This window comes from Balaenoptera borealis (assembly GCF_965194805.1).
Source record: "Balaenoptera borealis genome assembly, chromosome: 1".
In the NCBI taxonomy this organism is placed as follows: domain Eukaryota; kingdom Metazoa; phylum Chordata; class Mammalia; order Artiodactyla; family Balaenopteridae; genus Balaenoptera; species Balaenoptera borealis.
The window spans coordinates 2288490-2306537 of record NC_138860.1 but is presented as its reverse complement, the minus strand read 5'-3'; the positions used below and the strand labels follow the sequence as shown (position 1 = coordinate 2306537).

Genomic DNA, 18048 nt, shown 5'->3' with positions numbered 1-18048 from the left:
ACTTGAGTAACAAGTGTTTGTGGGGAATAGGGAGTGAGCCCTCTTTTCCCCTCGTGGGGAACTTGTAAACTGGTGTGCTCTTTTTAGAGGGCAGTTGGGCATTCTCTAACCGCATTTAAAGTGCACAGAAGGACATACAAGGATTGTTCGTGGTGGTGAAAGAGTTGGCAGCAGTTCACCTTGGGAGGGCCACACTTGAAATGTCTTGTAAAGCAGCTGTTTGAAGGAGGCAGGGGTATCTTACTGATGCGGAAAGCTCACTAGGAGTTACTAAGTGAAGCGTGCGGGGAGCACACATTATATACGGCATGATGCAATTTACATATATTTTAAAAATCCTTTTTCTGTTTGTATGCACATCTACACACATACAGATGCGTGGGAAAAGGTCTGTAGAGAGAGAAACACAGAACTGTTAACAGTGGTTTCTTCTGAGTGCAGTATTAGGATTCGAGGGTGAGGGGTTAAAGTATACTTTTACTTTTTATTCTATGTTCTGTATATTTGTATTCTTTGATATCACTTAGAGTGTTTAAGAATGTTAATGTATAGTTGCATGACTGTCTTAACTGAAAGAAGGAAAGAAGAGCTTTTAAATGAAATTAATCTGGTACCATTCCAGGAATATGGTGACAGATTTATTGCTGTTTAATCATCGTAAATTCAGAAAGAAATTCTCTCCATAAACTATTTACTGGGAAAATTATTTCTTACTATGCTGACATCTAGTGGCCAAACACAGTACAGTTATGTTATTAGGACAGTTACCTTACCAAGGTGCTTAAAATAAATTTTTTCCAGCTTTATTGAGATACAGTTGACATATAACATTGTGTAAGTTTAAGGTGTACAGTGTGTTGATTTGATTCACTTACATACAGCAGAACGATTATCACCACAGTGTCAGTCAGCACCCTCGTCACGTCACATAATTACCATTTTTGTTGTGAACATTTAAGATCTACTCTTTCAGCAATTTTCATGTATATAATACAGTTATCATTAACTATAATTACTCGATTCCCCAGAACGTATTCATTTCATAATTGGGAGTCTGCACCCTTGACCAGTACTCCCGCGTTTCCCCTACCCCAGTCCCTGGGAACCACCACCCTGTTCTCTGTTTCTGTGGGTCTGGCTTTTTCAGATTCCACGTACAAGTGATGCCATACAGTGTTTGTGTTTCTCCGTCTGACGTATTTCACTTCGCACAGTGCCCTCAAGATCCGTCTGTGTGGTTGCAAATATGGCAGACTTCCCTAGTTTCTCGTGGCTGCATGTACACCACATCTTCATCCATTCATCTGCTGGTGGACACTCGGGTCGTTTCCACATCTTGGCTGCAGTGAACATGGAAGTGCAGATGTCTCTTCAAGAGATCTGTTTTCATTTTCTTTGCTTATGTACCCAGATAGGATGGCTGGATCCTATGGTGGTTCTATTTTTAATTTTTTGAGGAATCTGCATACTGTTTTCCATAGTGGCTGCACCATTTTACATCCCCACCAACAATGCACAGGGGTTCCCTTTTCTCCATACCCTCATCAGCACTTGTTATCGCTTATTTTTTGATGATGGCCATTCTGACAGGTGTGAGGTGGTATCTCCTTGTGGTTTTGATTTGCATTTCCTTGATGGTTAGTGATGTTGAGCTCCAGGGTCCTTAAGATAGTAATTAATTCCCTATCAACAGACAATTATGGGGTACTTAAACAGTGTTTTTCCAAAAGATATACATAGCTTTCAGTTAACTGTACTAGTAGAGCTGGAACCTAACACCAATGCTTTAAATATAATTTTATACTTTGGTTTTAGAAAGTATACTATAAGTATAAAGAAAAACTATAAATCACAATCATCTTACTACCCAGAGGTATTCCGTATCAGCATTTCGATGTTTTGCCAGTGACTGGCCTTTCTTATAATATGTTTATTCATTCATTTATATGTTCATTCAATAAATATTTATTGGACATCTATTATGTACCAGGCACTGTCTTAAACACTGAAGATATAGTGGTGAGCACAGTTTTGTCCTTTTGACCATATAGTCTGATGGGTAAGGTGAGGAACCCTGGAGAATATGGTATTAGACGAAGCTGGAGAAATTGAAAAGGGACCCCATCAGGTACCCGCTTGTAAGCTATAGTCGGTCTCCCAAGGGCAAGGGCAAGCGGGGGAAGGGGCATTGCATTTTGAAAAGTTTGGCTGCATAAGCCGAAGAAAAAATGACTGTGTGCTAACCAAGAGGTGGAAACAGTTTGAGTGAGGGTAGTTACGATGCAGGTGGAGAGAAGTGGGGGGATTCCAGGGCTGTTGAGACGCTGAACCTGCAGGCCTCGCCGGCGAATCGCGTATGAGGGGAGAAAAGAGGCCGGTGTCGCGGTGACTCCCAGGTTTGCTTTGTGCACTGGGAAGGTGGCTGCCGATCAGGGAAATAAGGATGGGATCTGATCAGACTTGTGGGGAAGGCGACTGGCACAGTGAGAGAAATAGAAAGTGCATGTGCAAGTGCAGTCGTGCCTTCGGGGGCCGTTCCATAGCTGGTGGGTGTGGGCGGCAGTTTTCAGACATCAGGAGTATCGAATGCTGCTGAGGGTTGGGGGCAATGAAGACCAAAAAATCTGTTTGATTTAGTGACACAGACATGGGTGGCTTGAGCAAATGCTGGCTTAGAGCGAGGGCGCCTGAGTGCCAGGCTGGAGTGGATTAGGGAGAGGAGGGCTGAGAGCAGGTTGCTGGGAGAGGCCGGTGTAACAGAAGTCTGAAGCGACGAGCGGGCCCAGTGGACGGAGCCGGAGGATGAAGGATCGGGTGCCGGTTTGGGCCGCGTTCAGTGGCAGAGGTTTGAGCGTGTGTAAAAGCCACGCAGGAAGGATTCAGCTGAGGAGAAGAAGAATAAACGTGTAGGAGAAAGAAATATAATTGAGAATGGAAAGCTTCTGAGACGGTAACACACAGCACAGCCTTAGGGATTATAAGCTTTATCATTTCTTTAAAAAAAAAAAAATCACAGATTTTGATGGGTGAATGCTATTTCGAGCTGTGTTTTAATAGGTAACTCTCTGTCATTGCTCTCTGGTCAGGCGTTACCTGCTTTCTCTCCTAACTCCTTGCCTCTCGCACAGAGCAACTACCTGGTGTTCACGGCGGAGCTCTTCTGGTGGTTTGAGGTCGTGAAGCCCTCCTTCGTTCAGCCCCGCGATGCTCGTCCGCAAGGAGGTGATCAGTGTTCCCGTAAACAAGCAGGATGGAGCGTTCAGATAGCCTCACCTGGTTATTCTTTTACAGGGAAGCCTGTTGCTGTTTCCTAGTCTAGCCTTGATAAACTCTCTCTCAACGTTTAAAGCCATTAAATTCTGCGTGAGAGACGTGGTGTAGGGGAGGGAAAGGAGGTGGCGAGAAGAGCCCTGCATTCCACGACGTATGTTGTGGAGCTTTTAGCTTTAACTGTTTTCCCACTTTCTTCTCTTTGCATCTTTTACCCCCCATCCCTAGCTTTTGTTCCCCGTTAGAGTCTGAGTTTTTAACATTGTTGCCCAGAAGCCACTCAAATTATGGCTTGGCTTTAATCTGTAATTTGAACTTGCCCTTAAACCATAAAGGGGCTTGTTATATTTATTTTTAAACCTAGTAGGTTTTGTGATTGTTACAGTACCACGATCTATTGATTGCTCATAATAAGGACACTGGTAAGAAATAAAGGGGTAAGTTACTATAAAGATCTCTGGAAATGAAGAACAAAAAAAATCTTTCTATATTTTCTCTAAAGCAGAACAAATTTTCCATCGGCTTCCATTATAAAACCAGAGTTTTATTTCTATAGGGGAAAATCAATTCCACATGATAAGTGTGGGCCCACTAGAGAACTCGCCTCCATTGTAACTCTGGGTTCTTTCTACTGCCACTTCTCTGCCCGACACGAAGTGGGATTACTGTGCCTCCCAACTAGCTAGCTGCTCTCCTTGGTGCCACATTTTTGTATTTTCCCTTATTTCTCCCCATCCCCACCCCTTCCCTCAAAAAATATTAAAGAAGAGAAAGAGATCAAGAAGGAGGGAAAAATATGTACTCCGGCGGCAGGGGTAAGGGACGTGGGAGGGTGATACCACTCTGGTGAGTGGAGTGAGCTCCCACTGCGTCCCAGGCCAAATTCTGTAAAACATGCAGGAAATGAGTGTTTAACCTGTTTGTGTCTCTGAGCTGCTTAGGGCAGAGCTGTCATGTAACGAGGCAGACCTAGAGAGCAGCTGAGGCCCTTCCCGAAGGCCACTGCATAAAGCCAGGTGTCTTCAGTAGTTACCACAAACGATATCGTACAGCTTTTCACCGTTAACATAGAGTTTTCATGTACGTTGCTTTGTATGATCTCATCTGTGAAGCCCACTATTCAAAACATTCAACAGCTGTTACATTAGATCTCCAAAGCAAAAAATAAATGAGCGTTATTTACAAAAATTGTAAACTATACCAGTGGTTTTAATTACTAACCAATGAAATTCTGTCTAATTGATTACCAAAATACCGACTATTTCATAGACGTAAAAGTGATCATGTGTCACTGAAGTTCTGTGAAAGCTTTTAGCAAAATTAGACACTCGTTTATTTTTATTTTAAATAGGTGTATTTATCTTATATTAAGCCTTTTTTTCTCCCAATTAGCCTTAATCAAGTGGATTTTTTTTAATTCATTTATTTATTTTTGGCTGCTTTGGGTCTTTGTTGCTGCACGCGGGCTTTCTCTAGTTGCGGCAAGCAGGGGCTACTCTTTGTTGCTGTGCGCGGGCTTCTCATTGCGGTGGCTTCTCTTGCTTCAGAGCACAGGCTCTAGGGCACGCGGGCTTCAGTAGTTGTGGCACGTGGGCTCAGTAGCTGTGGCTCGCGGGCTCTAGAGCGCAGGCTCAGTAGTTGTGGCTCACGGGCTTAGTTGCTCCGCGGCATGTGGGATCTTCCCAGACCAGGGCTCGAACCCGTGTCCCCTGCATTGGCAGGCGGATTCTTAACCACTGCGCCACCAGGGAAGCCCCAGTCAAGTGGATTTTTTAAGCCAGGACACTTCCAAGAACAGTTTAAAGAAAATTTGTCCTTTTGAAAATTATTCAAGGAGAAAACTAATATACGCTAAGATTTCTCTATAAGTAATAAGGAAAATTGCGGTTAAACTTAAACATTTATTTGTGGCCCATAATTCTTGAAGCAGTGTTGGAAACATGCTAACTGTGTAATTCTGAGGTTTTTTTCCCTTTCCTGTAGCTGAACCTGTGGACCATCTGCCCTCAGTTCCTGTCTTAAATGCTGCCCAGAGAAACACCTTGCACAGCTGTGACTTCACCCCAAGGTAGAGTCCCGGACACCGATTCCATTCACTAAGGGAATCAAAAGTGTATTACATTAGAGTCTTTAAACTTTCAGTTGGACCTTGAACTAAATAAGTTTCAATTAACTTACCCTATTAAAGCCTGTTTTAACATCACCGTAATTGAAATTTACACTGAAATGAATGTTTCATAAATAGGCTTTTATGAATCACACTGAAAAGTGGGGCGATATTATCCTAAGGTCCAAATAATCAGCCTAAAACTAACCTTTTGCCGCATAACTTGTTTATAACTGAGATTATTTGATGCTTAAATGATAGGTAACTCTTCGGCCAGGGGGAAATTTTTAAATTTTCAATTTTTTAACAATTTTTTTTTTTTTTTTTTAACATTGTTTTATGTTCACTTTTCTTTCAGTTACTTTCAACTTAGGAGAGGTGATACAGGTTTTCCATTAATAGTAATTTATAAAAGTTTTACTCTTTTTAAATTTTATTTATTTATTTATTTATTTATGGCTGTGTTGGGTCTTTGTCTCTGTGCGAGGGCTTTCTCTAGTTGCGGCGAGCGGGGGCCACTCTTCATCGCGGTGCGCGGGCCTCTCACTGTCGCGGCCTCTCTCGTTGTGGAGCACAGGCTCCAGACGCGCAGGCTCAGCAACTGTGGCTCACGGGCCTAGTTGCTCCGCGGCATGTGGGATCTTCCCGGACCAGGGCTCGAACCCGAGTCCCCTGCATTGGCAGGCGGATTCTCAACCACTGCGCCACCAGGGAAGCCCTTTAACAATTTTTTAATCTTTGAGGCAGTTTTCCCTACTGTTTTGTTTGCTGGTTACTGTAGGTATTCATAGAGCACAGTGGAATATTTATTGTACTGTTGAATCTTTATCTAATGCTTTAGTTCTTAGTATCAGGAACTGAACTGGAAGCAAAGTAAACATTTAATAGCAGGATAATCCTGACTTCTGACCCAAGTATGTGATATAGAGACATTAATTTGTTTAAAAATGTCTTTCAGCAGATCCTATAAGTGCTTTTAATGCATATTTATTAGAACCTAAAATGTGTATTGACTTTGGGCTCCCTAACTGACCTGATTTTTATTTTAAGTTTAAAACGGATGTATTTTGTGATTTTTTTTTTAAGAAATTCAAGCAGATCTACTAAAAATACATTTTAAAAATTATGAGTAAGAAATTGAAAGTTCTTTCTGCATGAAATATGAACTTGTACTGAAGTTGTCACCCCCTCCTCACATCTAAGAAGTTTCTCTCTCTACTGTGTGCTAATGAGCGTGCACAGAACCCTTACAGTAATCTTACTGACTTTGTAGGGCTTCTTAGCACTGTGAACTTCTGATCTCGCTAAGTATTTCCTTCAGATTAAGAAAGCATTTTCCTTCCCTTACCCTCTGATTTACTCCTATAAATTTTCTTACTTCCACTGAGTTTTCTACTTCGTAACCATCCCTGAGATTTACCACAAACAGATTAGGTTAGAATGTGGCTGATCTAGGAGCGCCTCTGTTTTATCCCGTCGGAAACTTTTTTTGTACACGTTATTTCCTCAGTGCTTTCCTGGGTTGGTTAGATAGTGGCATTTCCTTCCCTGAAAATTTAGAAAACACTCAATATTCTAGGTTGTAACTCTTGTACTGTTAAATCTTTAAAACCTCTGAAACTTTCCAGTTAAAGACTAGGTTATTCCATGATTATTATTTCTAGGAACTTGAGTGGACGATCTTCCACCTTTCTGACACTGGGAAATGTCTTAAGATCCTCTGGAAGACTCATCTCTTCTCTGTCTCTCAGATATCTGAGTGGCTACCTTTTTCCTTTCTCCCAGCAGAAGAACTTCCTATAACCAGATGGATGTCTGAATCCTTTTCCTTGAAGAGTCATTGTGTAATCCTTTCATTTCTATGAGTTTCCGTATGGTCCATTCGTAGTTCTCCCATTATAGAACTTTTGGGGAAGGATTCAGGGATTTCTGCTCTTGCTGAGAATAATGCAGCCACATCTACAAATGTTATCGCACCTGAATGGTGACCTTACGAGGAAAAAAAGCCAAAGGAGGAAGACAGCAAAGCAAGACATTTGTAGCAGCTACTGCACACATTTGGCTACTAACCTGTACGGGAATCACCCCACATCAAAATCCTCTATGCAGGCGTGAAAAAAGTTTAGCCATTACTTGGGGAAGAACAAAAGAGTGAACCTATTTTAATAACTGAACTTGCATCTCTTCAGGATTACGCTCCTGTTGTAGACGTAGGAAGGGTAGAGGCTGTGGAAAGGCTACTGGAGGGGGGATGAGAGAGACGGATGTGACAGGGAGCAGCGTGGGGGCTTCTCCCTCGGGTTTCCCAGGAAACGACCGGGGACGCGAGTGAGAGGACAGTGATGTGCAGCGCAGGGGCGGGGGCTGTGGGAGCTAAGCGACAGCAAAGATATACACGTGCTCCGGGTGTTGCTGCTTTTGGAAAGCTCGTGAATTAAGCTTTCATTAAATAATAAGAATGCAGATCGAATGGAGGGCCTCTGGAGTGTGGAGTTCTGGAGTTTGGAGGAGTGACTGGGTGAGCTTTGGTTTATTAAGCACCCGGCTTCAAACCACGACTGCCCCAGGTCAGTAGTCAAGGACAATTATCCTGACTCAATCTGTTAACAATACAGTTAACACGAGCTTTGAGAAGAAAAGCATCATAGTTTTGAAGTGGTGATAGCTCTCTCAACAACCAAAGGAGAGATTGTAATTTATCAAATTACATATCCAAATTAGAAATTTCTGATCAGAGCCTCCCATCAAGCCTCTTAGATAGCCTCAACCACCAGAGGGCAGACAGCAGAAGCAAGAAAAACTACAGTCCTGCAGCCTGTGGAACAAAAACCACATTCACAGAAAGACAAGATGAAAAGGCAGAGGGCTATATACCAGATGAAGGAACAAGATAAAACCCCAGAAAAACAACTAAATGAAGTGGAGATAGGCAACCTTCCAGAAAAAGAATTCAGAATAATGATAGTGAAGATAATCCAGGACCTCGGAATAAGAAAGGAGGCAAAGATCGAGAAGATGCAAGAAATGTTTAACAAAGACCTAGAAGAATTAAAGAATAAACAAACAGAGATGAACAATACAATAACTGAAGTGAAAACTACACTGGAAGGAATCAATAGCAGAATAACTGAGGCAGAAGAACGGATAAGTGACCTGGAAGACAGAATGGTGGAATTCACTGCTGCGGAACAGACTAAAGAAAAAAGAATGAAAAGAAATGAAGACAGCCTAAGAGACCTCTGGGACAACATTAAACGCAGCAACATTAGCATTATAGGGGTCCCAGAAGGAGAAGAGAGAAAGGACCAGAGAAAATATCTGAAGAGATTATAGTCGAAAACTTCCCTAACATGGGAAAGGAAATAGCCACCCAAGTCCAGGAAGTGCAGAGAGTCCCATACAGGATAAACCCAAGGAGAAACACGCTGAGACACATATTAATCAAATTGGCAAAAATTAAAGACAAAGAAAAATTATTGAAAGCAGCAAGGGAAAAACGACAAATAACATACAAGGGAACTCCCATAATGTTAACAGCTGATTCCTCAGCAGAAACTCTACAAGCCAGAAGGGAGTGGCATGATATACTTAAAGTGATGAAAGGGAAGAACCTACAACCAAGATTACTCTACCCGGCAAGGATCTCATTTAGATTTGATGGAGAAATCAAAAGCTTTACAGACAAGCAAAAGCTAAGAGAATTCAGCACCACCAAACCAGCTCTACAACAAATGCTAAAGGAACTTCTCTAAGTGGGAAACACAAGAGAAGAAAAGGACCTACAAAAAAACAAACCCAAAACAATTAAGAAAATGGTCATAGGAACATACATATCGATAATTACCTTAAACACGAATGGATTAAATGCTCCAACCAAAAGACACAGGCTCGCTGAATGGATACAAAAACAAGACCCATATATATGCTGTCTACAAGAGACCCACTTCAGACCTAGGGACACATACAGACTGAAAGTGAGGGGATGGAAAAGATATTCCATGCAAATGGAAATCAAAAGAAAGCTGGAGTAGCTATACTCATATCAGATAAAATAGACTTTAAAATAAAGAATGTTACAAGAGACAAGGAAGGACACTACATAATGATCAAGGGATCAATCCAAGAAGAAGATATAACAATTATAAATATATATGCACCCAACATGGGAGCACATCAATACATAGGCAACTGCTAACAGCTATAAAAGAGGAAATTGACAGTAACACAATAATAGTGGGGGACTTTAACACCTCACTTACACCAATGGACAGATCATCCAAAATGAAAATAAATAAGGAAACAGAAGCTTTAAATGACACAACAGACCAGATAGATTTAATTGATATTTATAGGACATTCCATCCAAAAACAGCAGATTACACTTTCTTCTCAAGTGTGCACGGAACATTCTCCAGGATAGATCACATCTTGGGTCACAAATCAAGCCTCAGTAAATTTAAGAAAATTGAAATCATATCACGCATCTTTTCTGACCACAACGCTATGAGATTAGAAATGAATTACAGGGAAAAAAACGTAAAAAACACAAACACATGGAGGCTAAACAATACGTTACTAAATAACCAAGAGATCACTGAAGAAATCAAAGAGGAAATCAAAAAATACCTAGAGACAAATGACAATGAAAACACGACGATCCAAAACCTATGGGATGCAGCAAAAGCAGTGCTAAGAGGGAAGTTTATAGCTATACAAGCCTACCTAAAGAAACAAAAAAAATCTCAAGTAAACAATCTAACCTTACACCTAAAGGAACTAGAGAAAGAAGAACAAACAAAACCCAAAGTTAGCGGAAAGAAATCATAAAGATCAGAGCGGAAATAAATGAAATAGAAACAAAGAAAACAATAGCAAAGATCAATAAAACTAAAAGCTGGTTCTTTGAGAAGATAAACAAAATTGATAAGCCACTAGCCAGACTCATCAAGAAAAAGAGAGGACTCAAATCAATAAAATTAGAAATGAAAAAGGAGAAGTTACAACAGACACTGCAGAAATACAAAGCATCCTAAGAGACTACTACAAGCAACTCTATGCCAATAAAATGGACAACCTGGAAGAAATGGACAAATTCTTAGAAAGGTATAACCTTCCAAGACTGAACCAGGAAGAAACAGAAAATATGAACAGACCAATCACAAGTAATGAAATTGAAACTGTGATTAAAAATCTTCCAACAAACAAAAGCCCAGGACAAGATGGCTTCACAGCTGAATTCTATCAAACATTTAGAGAAGAGCTAAAACCCATCCTTCTCAAACTCTTCCAAAAAATTGCAGAGGAAGGAACACTCCCAAACTCATTCTATGAGGCCACCATCACCCTGATACCAAAACCAGACAAAGATACTACAAAAAAAGAAAATTACAGACCAATATCACTGATGAATATAGATGCAAAAATCCTCAACAAAATACTAGCAAACAGAATCCAACAACACATTAAAAGGATCATACACCACGATCAAGTGGGATTTATCCCAGGGATGCAAGGATTCTTCAATATACGCAAATCAATCAATGTGATACACCATATTAACAAATTGAAGAATAAAAACCACATGATCATCTCAGTAGATGCAGAAAAAGCTTCTGACAAAATTCAACACCCATTTATGATAAAAACTCTCCAGAAAGTGGACATAGAGGGAACCTACCTCAACATAATAAAGGCCATATACGACAAACCCACAGCAAACATCATTCTCAATGGTGAAAAACTGAAAGCATTTCCTCTAAGATCAGGAACGAGACAAGGATGTCCACTCTCACCACTATTATTCAACATAGTTTTGGAAGTCCTAGCCACGGCAATCAGAGAAGAAAAAGAAATAAAAGGAATACAAATTGGAAAAGAAGAAGTAAAACTGTCACTGTTTGCAGATGACATGATACTATACATAGAGAATCCTAAAAATGCCACCAGAAAACTACTAGAGCTAATCAGTGAGTTTGGTAAAGCTACAGGATACAAAATTAATGCACAGAAATCTCTTGCATTCCTATACACTAATGATGAAAAATCTGACAGAGAAATTACGGAAACACTCCCATTTTCCATTGCAACAAAAAGAATAAAATACCTAGGAATAAACCTACCTAGGGAGACAAAAGACTTGTATGCAGAAAACTATAAGACACTGATGAAAGAAATTAAAGATGATACCAACAGATGGAGAGATATACCATGTTCTTGGGTTGGAAGAATCAGTATTGTGAAAATGACTATACTACCCAAAGCAATCTACAGATTCAATGCAATCCCTATCAAATTACCAATGGCATTTTTTACGGAACTAGAACAAATCATCTTAAAATTTGTATGAAGACACAAAAGACCCCGAATAGCCAAAGCAGTCTTGAGGGAAAAAAATGGAGCTGGAGGAATCAGACTCCCTGACTTCAGACTATGCTACAAAGCTATAGTAATCAAGACAATATGGTACTGGCACAAAAACAGAAACATAGATCAATGGAACAAGATAGAAAGCCCAGAGATAATCCCACGCACCTATGGTCAACTTATCTATGACAAAGGAGGCAAAGATATACAATGGAGAAAAGACAGTCTCTTCAATAAGTGGTGCTGGGAAAACTGGACGGCTACATGTAAAAGAATGAAATTAGAATACTCCCTAACACCATACACAAAAATAAACTCAAAATGGATTAGAGACCTAAATGTAAGACCGGACACTATAAAACTCTTAGAGGAAAACATAGGAAGAAGACTCTTTGACATAAATCACAGCAAGATCTTTTTTGATCCACCTCCTAGAGTAATGGAAATAAAAACAAAAATAAACAAATGGGACCTAATGAAACTTCAAAGCTTTTGCACAGCAAAGGAAACCATAAACAAGACAAAAAGACAACCCTCAAAATGGGAGAAAATATTTGCAAATGAATTTCGGACAAAGGATTAATCTGCAGAATATATAAAAAGCTCATGCAGCTCAATATTAAAAAAACAAAGAACCCAATCCAAAAATGGGCAGAAGACCTAAATAGACATTTCTCCAAAGAAGACATACAGATGTCCAAGAAGCACATGAAAAGATGCTCAACATCACTAATTATTAGAGAAATGCAAATCAAAACTACAATGAGGTATCCCCTCACACCAGTTAGAATGGGCATCATCAGAAAATCTACAAACAACAAATGCTGGAGAGGGTGTGGAGGAAAGGGAACCCTCTTGCACTGTTGGTGGGAATGTAAATTGATACAACCACTATGGAGAACAGTATGGAGGTTCCTTAAAAAACTAAAAATAGAATTACCGTATGACCCAGCAATCCCACTACTGGGCATATACCCAGAAAAAACTGTAATTCAAAGAGACACATGCACCCCAATATTCATTGCAGCACTATTTACAATAGCCAGGTCATGGAAGCAACCTAAATGCCCATCGACAGACGAATGGATAAAGAAGATGTGGCACATATATACAATGGAATATTACTCAGCCATAAAATGGAACGAAATTGAGTCATTTGTTGAGACATGGATGGATCTAGAGACTGTCATACAGAGTGAAGTAAGTCAGAAAGAGCAAAACAAATATAGTATATTAACGCATATATGTGGAACCTAGAAAAATGGTACAGATGAACTGGTTTGCAGGGCGGAAGTTGAGACACAGATGTAGAGAACAAACGTATGGACACCAAGGGGGGAAAACCGCGGTGGGGTGGAGATGGTGGTGTGCTGAATTGGGCGATTGGGATTGACATGTATACACTGATGTGTATAAAATTGATGACTGATTAAAAAAAAGAAAGAAAGAAAGAAATGAATCCAAATTGGGAAAAAAAAAAAAGATGAAGATGAAAAAAAAAAAAAAAGAATGCAGCATTGTGGTTTACCTTTGTATCCTTTAGTTGCTGTTCATCTTCGCAGTTCGCATTAGCCGAGAGGTAGTGTGGTCACGGAGAGCTGCAGAGGTCACTGCGTCCTGCTCCCAGCTTATTCTCAGCCCACTGGGGTCGGGATGCTTAGTTTCGCCTGCTACAAGGTAGGCCGTGGTGGACTGAAAACGTAGAAATAGAAAAATTAAATTGTGGCCAAACGTCATCAGAAACTGAGAAGTAGACTATGTAATCTGCTGCATTAATTGGAACAGGGTGGAGTTAAATCAGAAAAAATGTAAGTGTTAAAGACCTACGGACAGGCCCGCGAGCAGGAGGTGCCAGGCTCTTTCACAAGGATTCATCATTCCTGTACTTTTAGAGATTGAGATTCGACCAGAATATTGCAAGTTGACGACTTTCCTTTCTTTCTCAGTTTTTCTATTTGTAAAATGAAAATAATGTGCCGTATCTTATCTCACAAGGACATTGAGCTGTACATGAAAGTAGTGTTTCAAGCTCTTGGGCTAAAAGACATAAAATACATAGAGATACATATAATCACCGCCATTCTTTGGTTTAAACACTATATTATGTTTCCTTATTTTTTTTTTTTTTCACTTAGGATGGAGAGTCGGAAGTGAGTGTTGTTTCCGACTTCAGCTGTTGTATCTAAAATTTATATGCAAGAGCTAGACATTTTATGACACTTGATTGACGTGTATTTTACGTTGCAGTGGGGAAGGAGCTGCGCTTACACACTCTCGTCTTCATTTGCCTTCTAGACACTCACGTCCCCAAGCTCATCCTTCAGCCTCAGGTAATGTATTTGAAAAAGCCTAGGAAAATGCCATTTAAATGGTTAACTAGAAAATGATTGAGAATAAATGTAAATAAAAGTATCCAGTTCTTTTTTCTAAGAAGTGTTACATATGACACATTAAAAGGGCTCTGTTTCTCTATGCTTGCTTTTCTTAACAAAATGATCTTTATTTCTCCACATGCACTTACCTTATGTGAAATCTGTTGAATTGTTGTAAGTTAAATTTTTTTTACGTGATTTCATTGACTTTTACTTTTATGCATTTGAAGGAGGAATAAGAAGGTCTTCATCTATGTCCTATGTTGACAGCTTCATAGGGACATGGCCCAAGGAGAAAAGGTAAACAGAGACTTACTTTTAGTGTACTCACGTTCTCAAGAACTGTCCATCCCCCGCCCCACCTTGTTAGCCAGACTGCAATTTAATTAGTACCTGCATTTGAAAAGGGCAACGTGGTCCGATGATAGACTGACCAAAGGGGCCAAACGTGACGGGTGGCCCGATAGCCTTACCCTCGCCTTGAGGACAATGTGATTATGAGAAATGGGAAAGAAAGGAAGCATAATTTCAAATAACTGTTGTTGTTCAGTGATATCAGATTGTTTCCTTTCTGGGATTATTTAAAGATTTTCTCTTTAATTTTTTTTTAGATCATCAGTGCATGGCGTTTCATTTGATATTTCTTTTGATAAAGAAAGTAGTATACAGAGATCCACTCCAAACCAAGGAATCACTCGTTCTATTAGTAATGAAGGACTTACTCTGAACAACAGTCGTGTATCCAAGAACATTAGGAAAAATTTGTCCTTCAAGCCAGTAAATGGGGAGGAGGGGGCAGGAAGCATCGAAGAGGAACTTCACGTGGGCTCCCACGGCGACCTGACGGCCTACGTGCCCCTAAACACAGACGAACTAGATTCTAAGCAGAACACGCATCACAGGCTTCCGAATGGAGCTCTGCAGAACAGAGTGTTTCTCGATGAGTTTGGCAGCCAGGTCGGGACCCCCAGCATCGAAGAAGCGTTACAGATAATCCACGACACTGAGAAGCCTGCCCACACCCCTCGGCCGGACCAGCTCGCGAACGGCTTCTTCCTCCACAGCCAGGAGGTGGGCGTCCTGCACTCCAGCGTCCCGCACGGCCAGTCCAGCCCCGAGAGCGTGGCGGACACGAAGGGTGCCTCGAGCCCCGTCACTGACAACACGGAGGTGGACACGGGGATCCACGTCCCTTCAGAAGACATTCCGGAAACTATGGATGAAGACTCTTCCCTGAGAGACTACACCGTGAGTCTGGACTCTGACGTGGACGACGCGTCCAAATTCCTCCCGGACTACAACGCCAGAGAGGCCCCGAGTCCCTGTCCCAGCACCGTCAGCACCAGGTCCCAGCCCGGTAGCAGCGCCTCCTCCAGTTCCGGCGTGAAGATGACCAGCTTTGCCGAACAGAAGTTCAGGAAGCTGAATCACACCGACGGAAAAAGCAGCGGCAGCAGTTCTCAGAAGACCACGCCGGAGGGCTCGGAGCTCAACATCCCTCACGTGGTGGCCTGGGCCCAGACCCCAGAGGACACGGGCCTTCCGCACAGCCGGGACACCACGCAGCTGCTGGCCTCCGAGGTGGTGCATCTCAGGATGAAGCTGGAGGAGAAACGGCGGGCCATCGAGGCCCAGAAGAAGAAGATGGAGGCCGCGTTCACCAAGCAGAGGCAGAAGATGGGGCGGACGGCCTTTCTCACCGTGGTGAAAAGGAAAGGGGACGGCACCTCCCCGCCCCGGGAGGAGGCGGCCGGCGCGGAAGACGGGAAAGTGTACGCGGAGCGGCCGCCGGAGAAGGAGCCGCAGAAGGCGAACGGGCCGAGGAGCGGGTCCCCGGCGGACCCCAAGGAGGGCGCGGAGAGCCCCGTGGGCAGGTGGCCGCCGTCCCCGAGCGCGCCCGGCGACCCCGAGGGGCCGTGGAGCCCGGCCGGCCCCGCGGAGGAGCCGCCGCAGGACGGCGAGCTGCTGGAGCACACGCGCTCCATCGAGAGGCTCAACGCCTCCCTGCTCGTCCTGCAGCGGGAGATGCAGCGCCTGGCGCTGCAGCAGGAGCTGCTGATGCACATGCGCGAGCAGCAGGCCTGGGTCATCTCCCCGCCCCCGCCCTCTCCGCACCGGCCGGCCCGCGCAGGGAAGCCCCACCGGCCGCCGGCCGACGCCCCCCGCCCCGCGCACCCGTCTCCGCAGCCCGCTGCCCGGAAGAGCGCCTCCTTCTCCGTCAAAACTCAGAGGACTCCCAGGCCTAATGAATTAAAACTCACGCCCTTGCACCGAACGCTGACGCCCCCTCGGTCTGTGGACAGCCTCCCTCGGCTCAGGAGGTTCTCCCCGAGTCAGGTCCCCATTCAGACCAGGTCCTTCGTGTGCTTGGGGGGCGGCGGAGAGCCGGAAGCCAAGGAGTCCAGACGCAAGGAGGGAGCGGAGGAGGAGGAGGAGGAGGAGGGAGAGGGGTCCACGGGCCCTCGGGAGCAGCGTGGACACATCCCGGAGGACGAGGAGGCGCGGGCCCTGCCCTCTGCGGCTCCCGAGGGCCCGGCGCAGCCCGCCGCGGAGACGGCGTGGCCCACCCTGAGCGAGGACTGCGTGAATCACCCTGCAGAACCTCCTTCCAGACCTGCCTTCCCACCTGCTCCTCCTAAAAGTGCTAATCTGATTGAAGTCTCCCTCTCAGATTTGAAAGCCCCTGAAAAGGCTGATGTATCTGTTGAAAAATATGACGGAGAAAGTGATAAAGAACAAGCTGATGACGACCAGAAAGTATGCTGTGGATTCTTCTTTAAGGTAAACCTAGCCCGCGTGGTCCTAGACCTCTTCACTGGTGGGTGTTTTCAGTCGGTGCGCTTGCTTGTTTAGCAGCAGCCCTTCTCGTTACAGGTCTGCCATTAATTCTAAAATGTATTCTGGCCCGCCCCTTGTGGACTGCAGTTCTGTTCGGGCACATTGGTTTCTAGAACAGTCTTCCTTTCATCACATCGTGGTACATGTTTAGACGTGCTGTTTTTGTCCCCTCTGACTCTCTTTCACTTTCACCAAAGCCTTTTGAAAACCAAGTGATTCACACTCTTCCAAAAGATGTTCAGTGGCCACTTTGTAAAAAGCTCATAACCTGGCATTGCATGTAAGTCTGTTTTAGTTTATTTTCTTAATGTTGACCATCTAACCTTATATGTATTGTTTTTTAAAAAATCTTTTGAAAACTGACCAGACGGACTCTTGCAAGGTGAAACATTTAAAAGTATATAATTTGAGCAGTAGTCATTGAAATAGCTTCTCTAGAAGCATTGGCGAAGGTGTAGCATATGACCCCTAATCTCAGGATCGGTGTTGGATATGACATATGTTTAAACAATACTATAGCCAACTAACACAAATACTGAACAGTATCACCTCGTGATGGTAAGATCTTGAAATTTATCATAGATATTAGAACCAGAAGAGCCTAATATTATTTTAAAATGTTTCTCCTGTCATCCTTTTTTTCATCTTTATATTTTTCCAAATTCCCTATAGGAAATAATATGGTTTTTTATAATCAGAAACATGTATATGTTTGCTACTCATGTTTCTTTTTTTACTTAAGGGACTAAAGTAGATAGTTTGTGATCCTGAATAGCTCCACAATTTGGAATATAGATAGAAAGACAGCACTCAGTGGCAACAGTTTATAATTTCGGGTTTTAAATGAAACGTACAGCAGTCCTATTGGGGTCAAAACCCGCGAATACTAAAGTGGTTACAATGGTTAGTTTTACTTAGGATCATTAAATATTGGAACCTGGTAACTTACTTTGAAGTTGGTCATAGAGAGATGGCCCTCTCGGCCCTTTTTAATGTTTAGAAATTTGAATGTGGGTTGTGTTTTGTCTCTTAACGGTGTAAAACTTACTATTTTTTTTTAAATAGGCTGCTACTGTAGACAGTAATAGATGTGTTTAA

General features: G+C 42.6%; 1 protein-coding gene across 9 annotated transcripts in view; it reads left to right on the top strand.

Annotated features, from left to right (window-relative positions):
- CAMSAP2 (calmodulin regulated spectrin associated protein family member 2) overlaps positions 1 to 18048 on the top strand; it is a 103602-nt gene that overhangs the window by 75107 nt on the left and 10447 nt on the right. For 5 of the 9 annotated variants that reach the window (XM_082394061.1, XM_082394063.1, XM_082394062.1 and 2 more), the window contains 5 exons: positions 3129 to 3222; positions 5254 to 5338; positions 13988 to 14070; positions 14343 to 14412; positions 14724 to 16893. In XM_082394061.1, the coding sequence (XP_082250187.1) occupies positions 3129 to 3222; positions 5254 to 5338; positions 13988 to 14070; positions 14343 to 14412; positions 14724 to 16893 (2502 nt within the window). Of the gene's footprint in view, positions 1 to 3128; positions 3223 to 5253; positions 5339 to 13875; positions 13891 to 13987; positions 14071 to 14342; positions 14413 to 14723; positions 16894 to 18048 lie in introns of all 9 variants that reach the window. The other 4 variants (XM_082394065.1, XM_082394067.1, XM_082394068.1 and 1 more) reach the window with 2 other exon arrangements.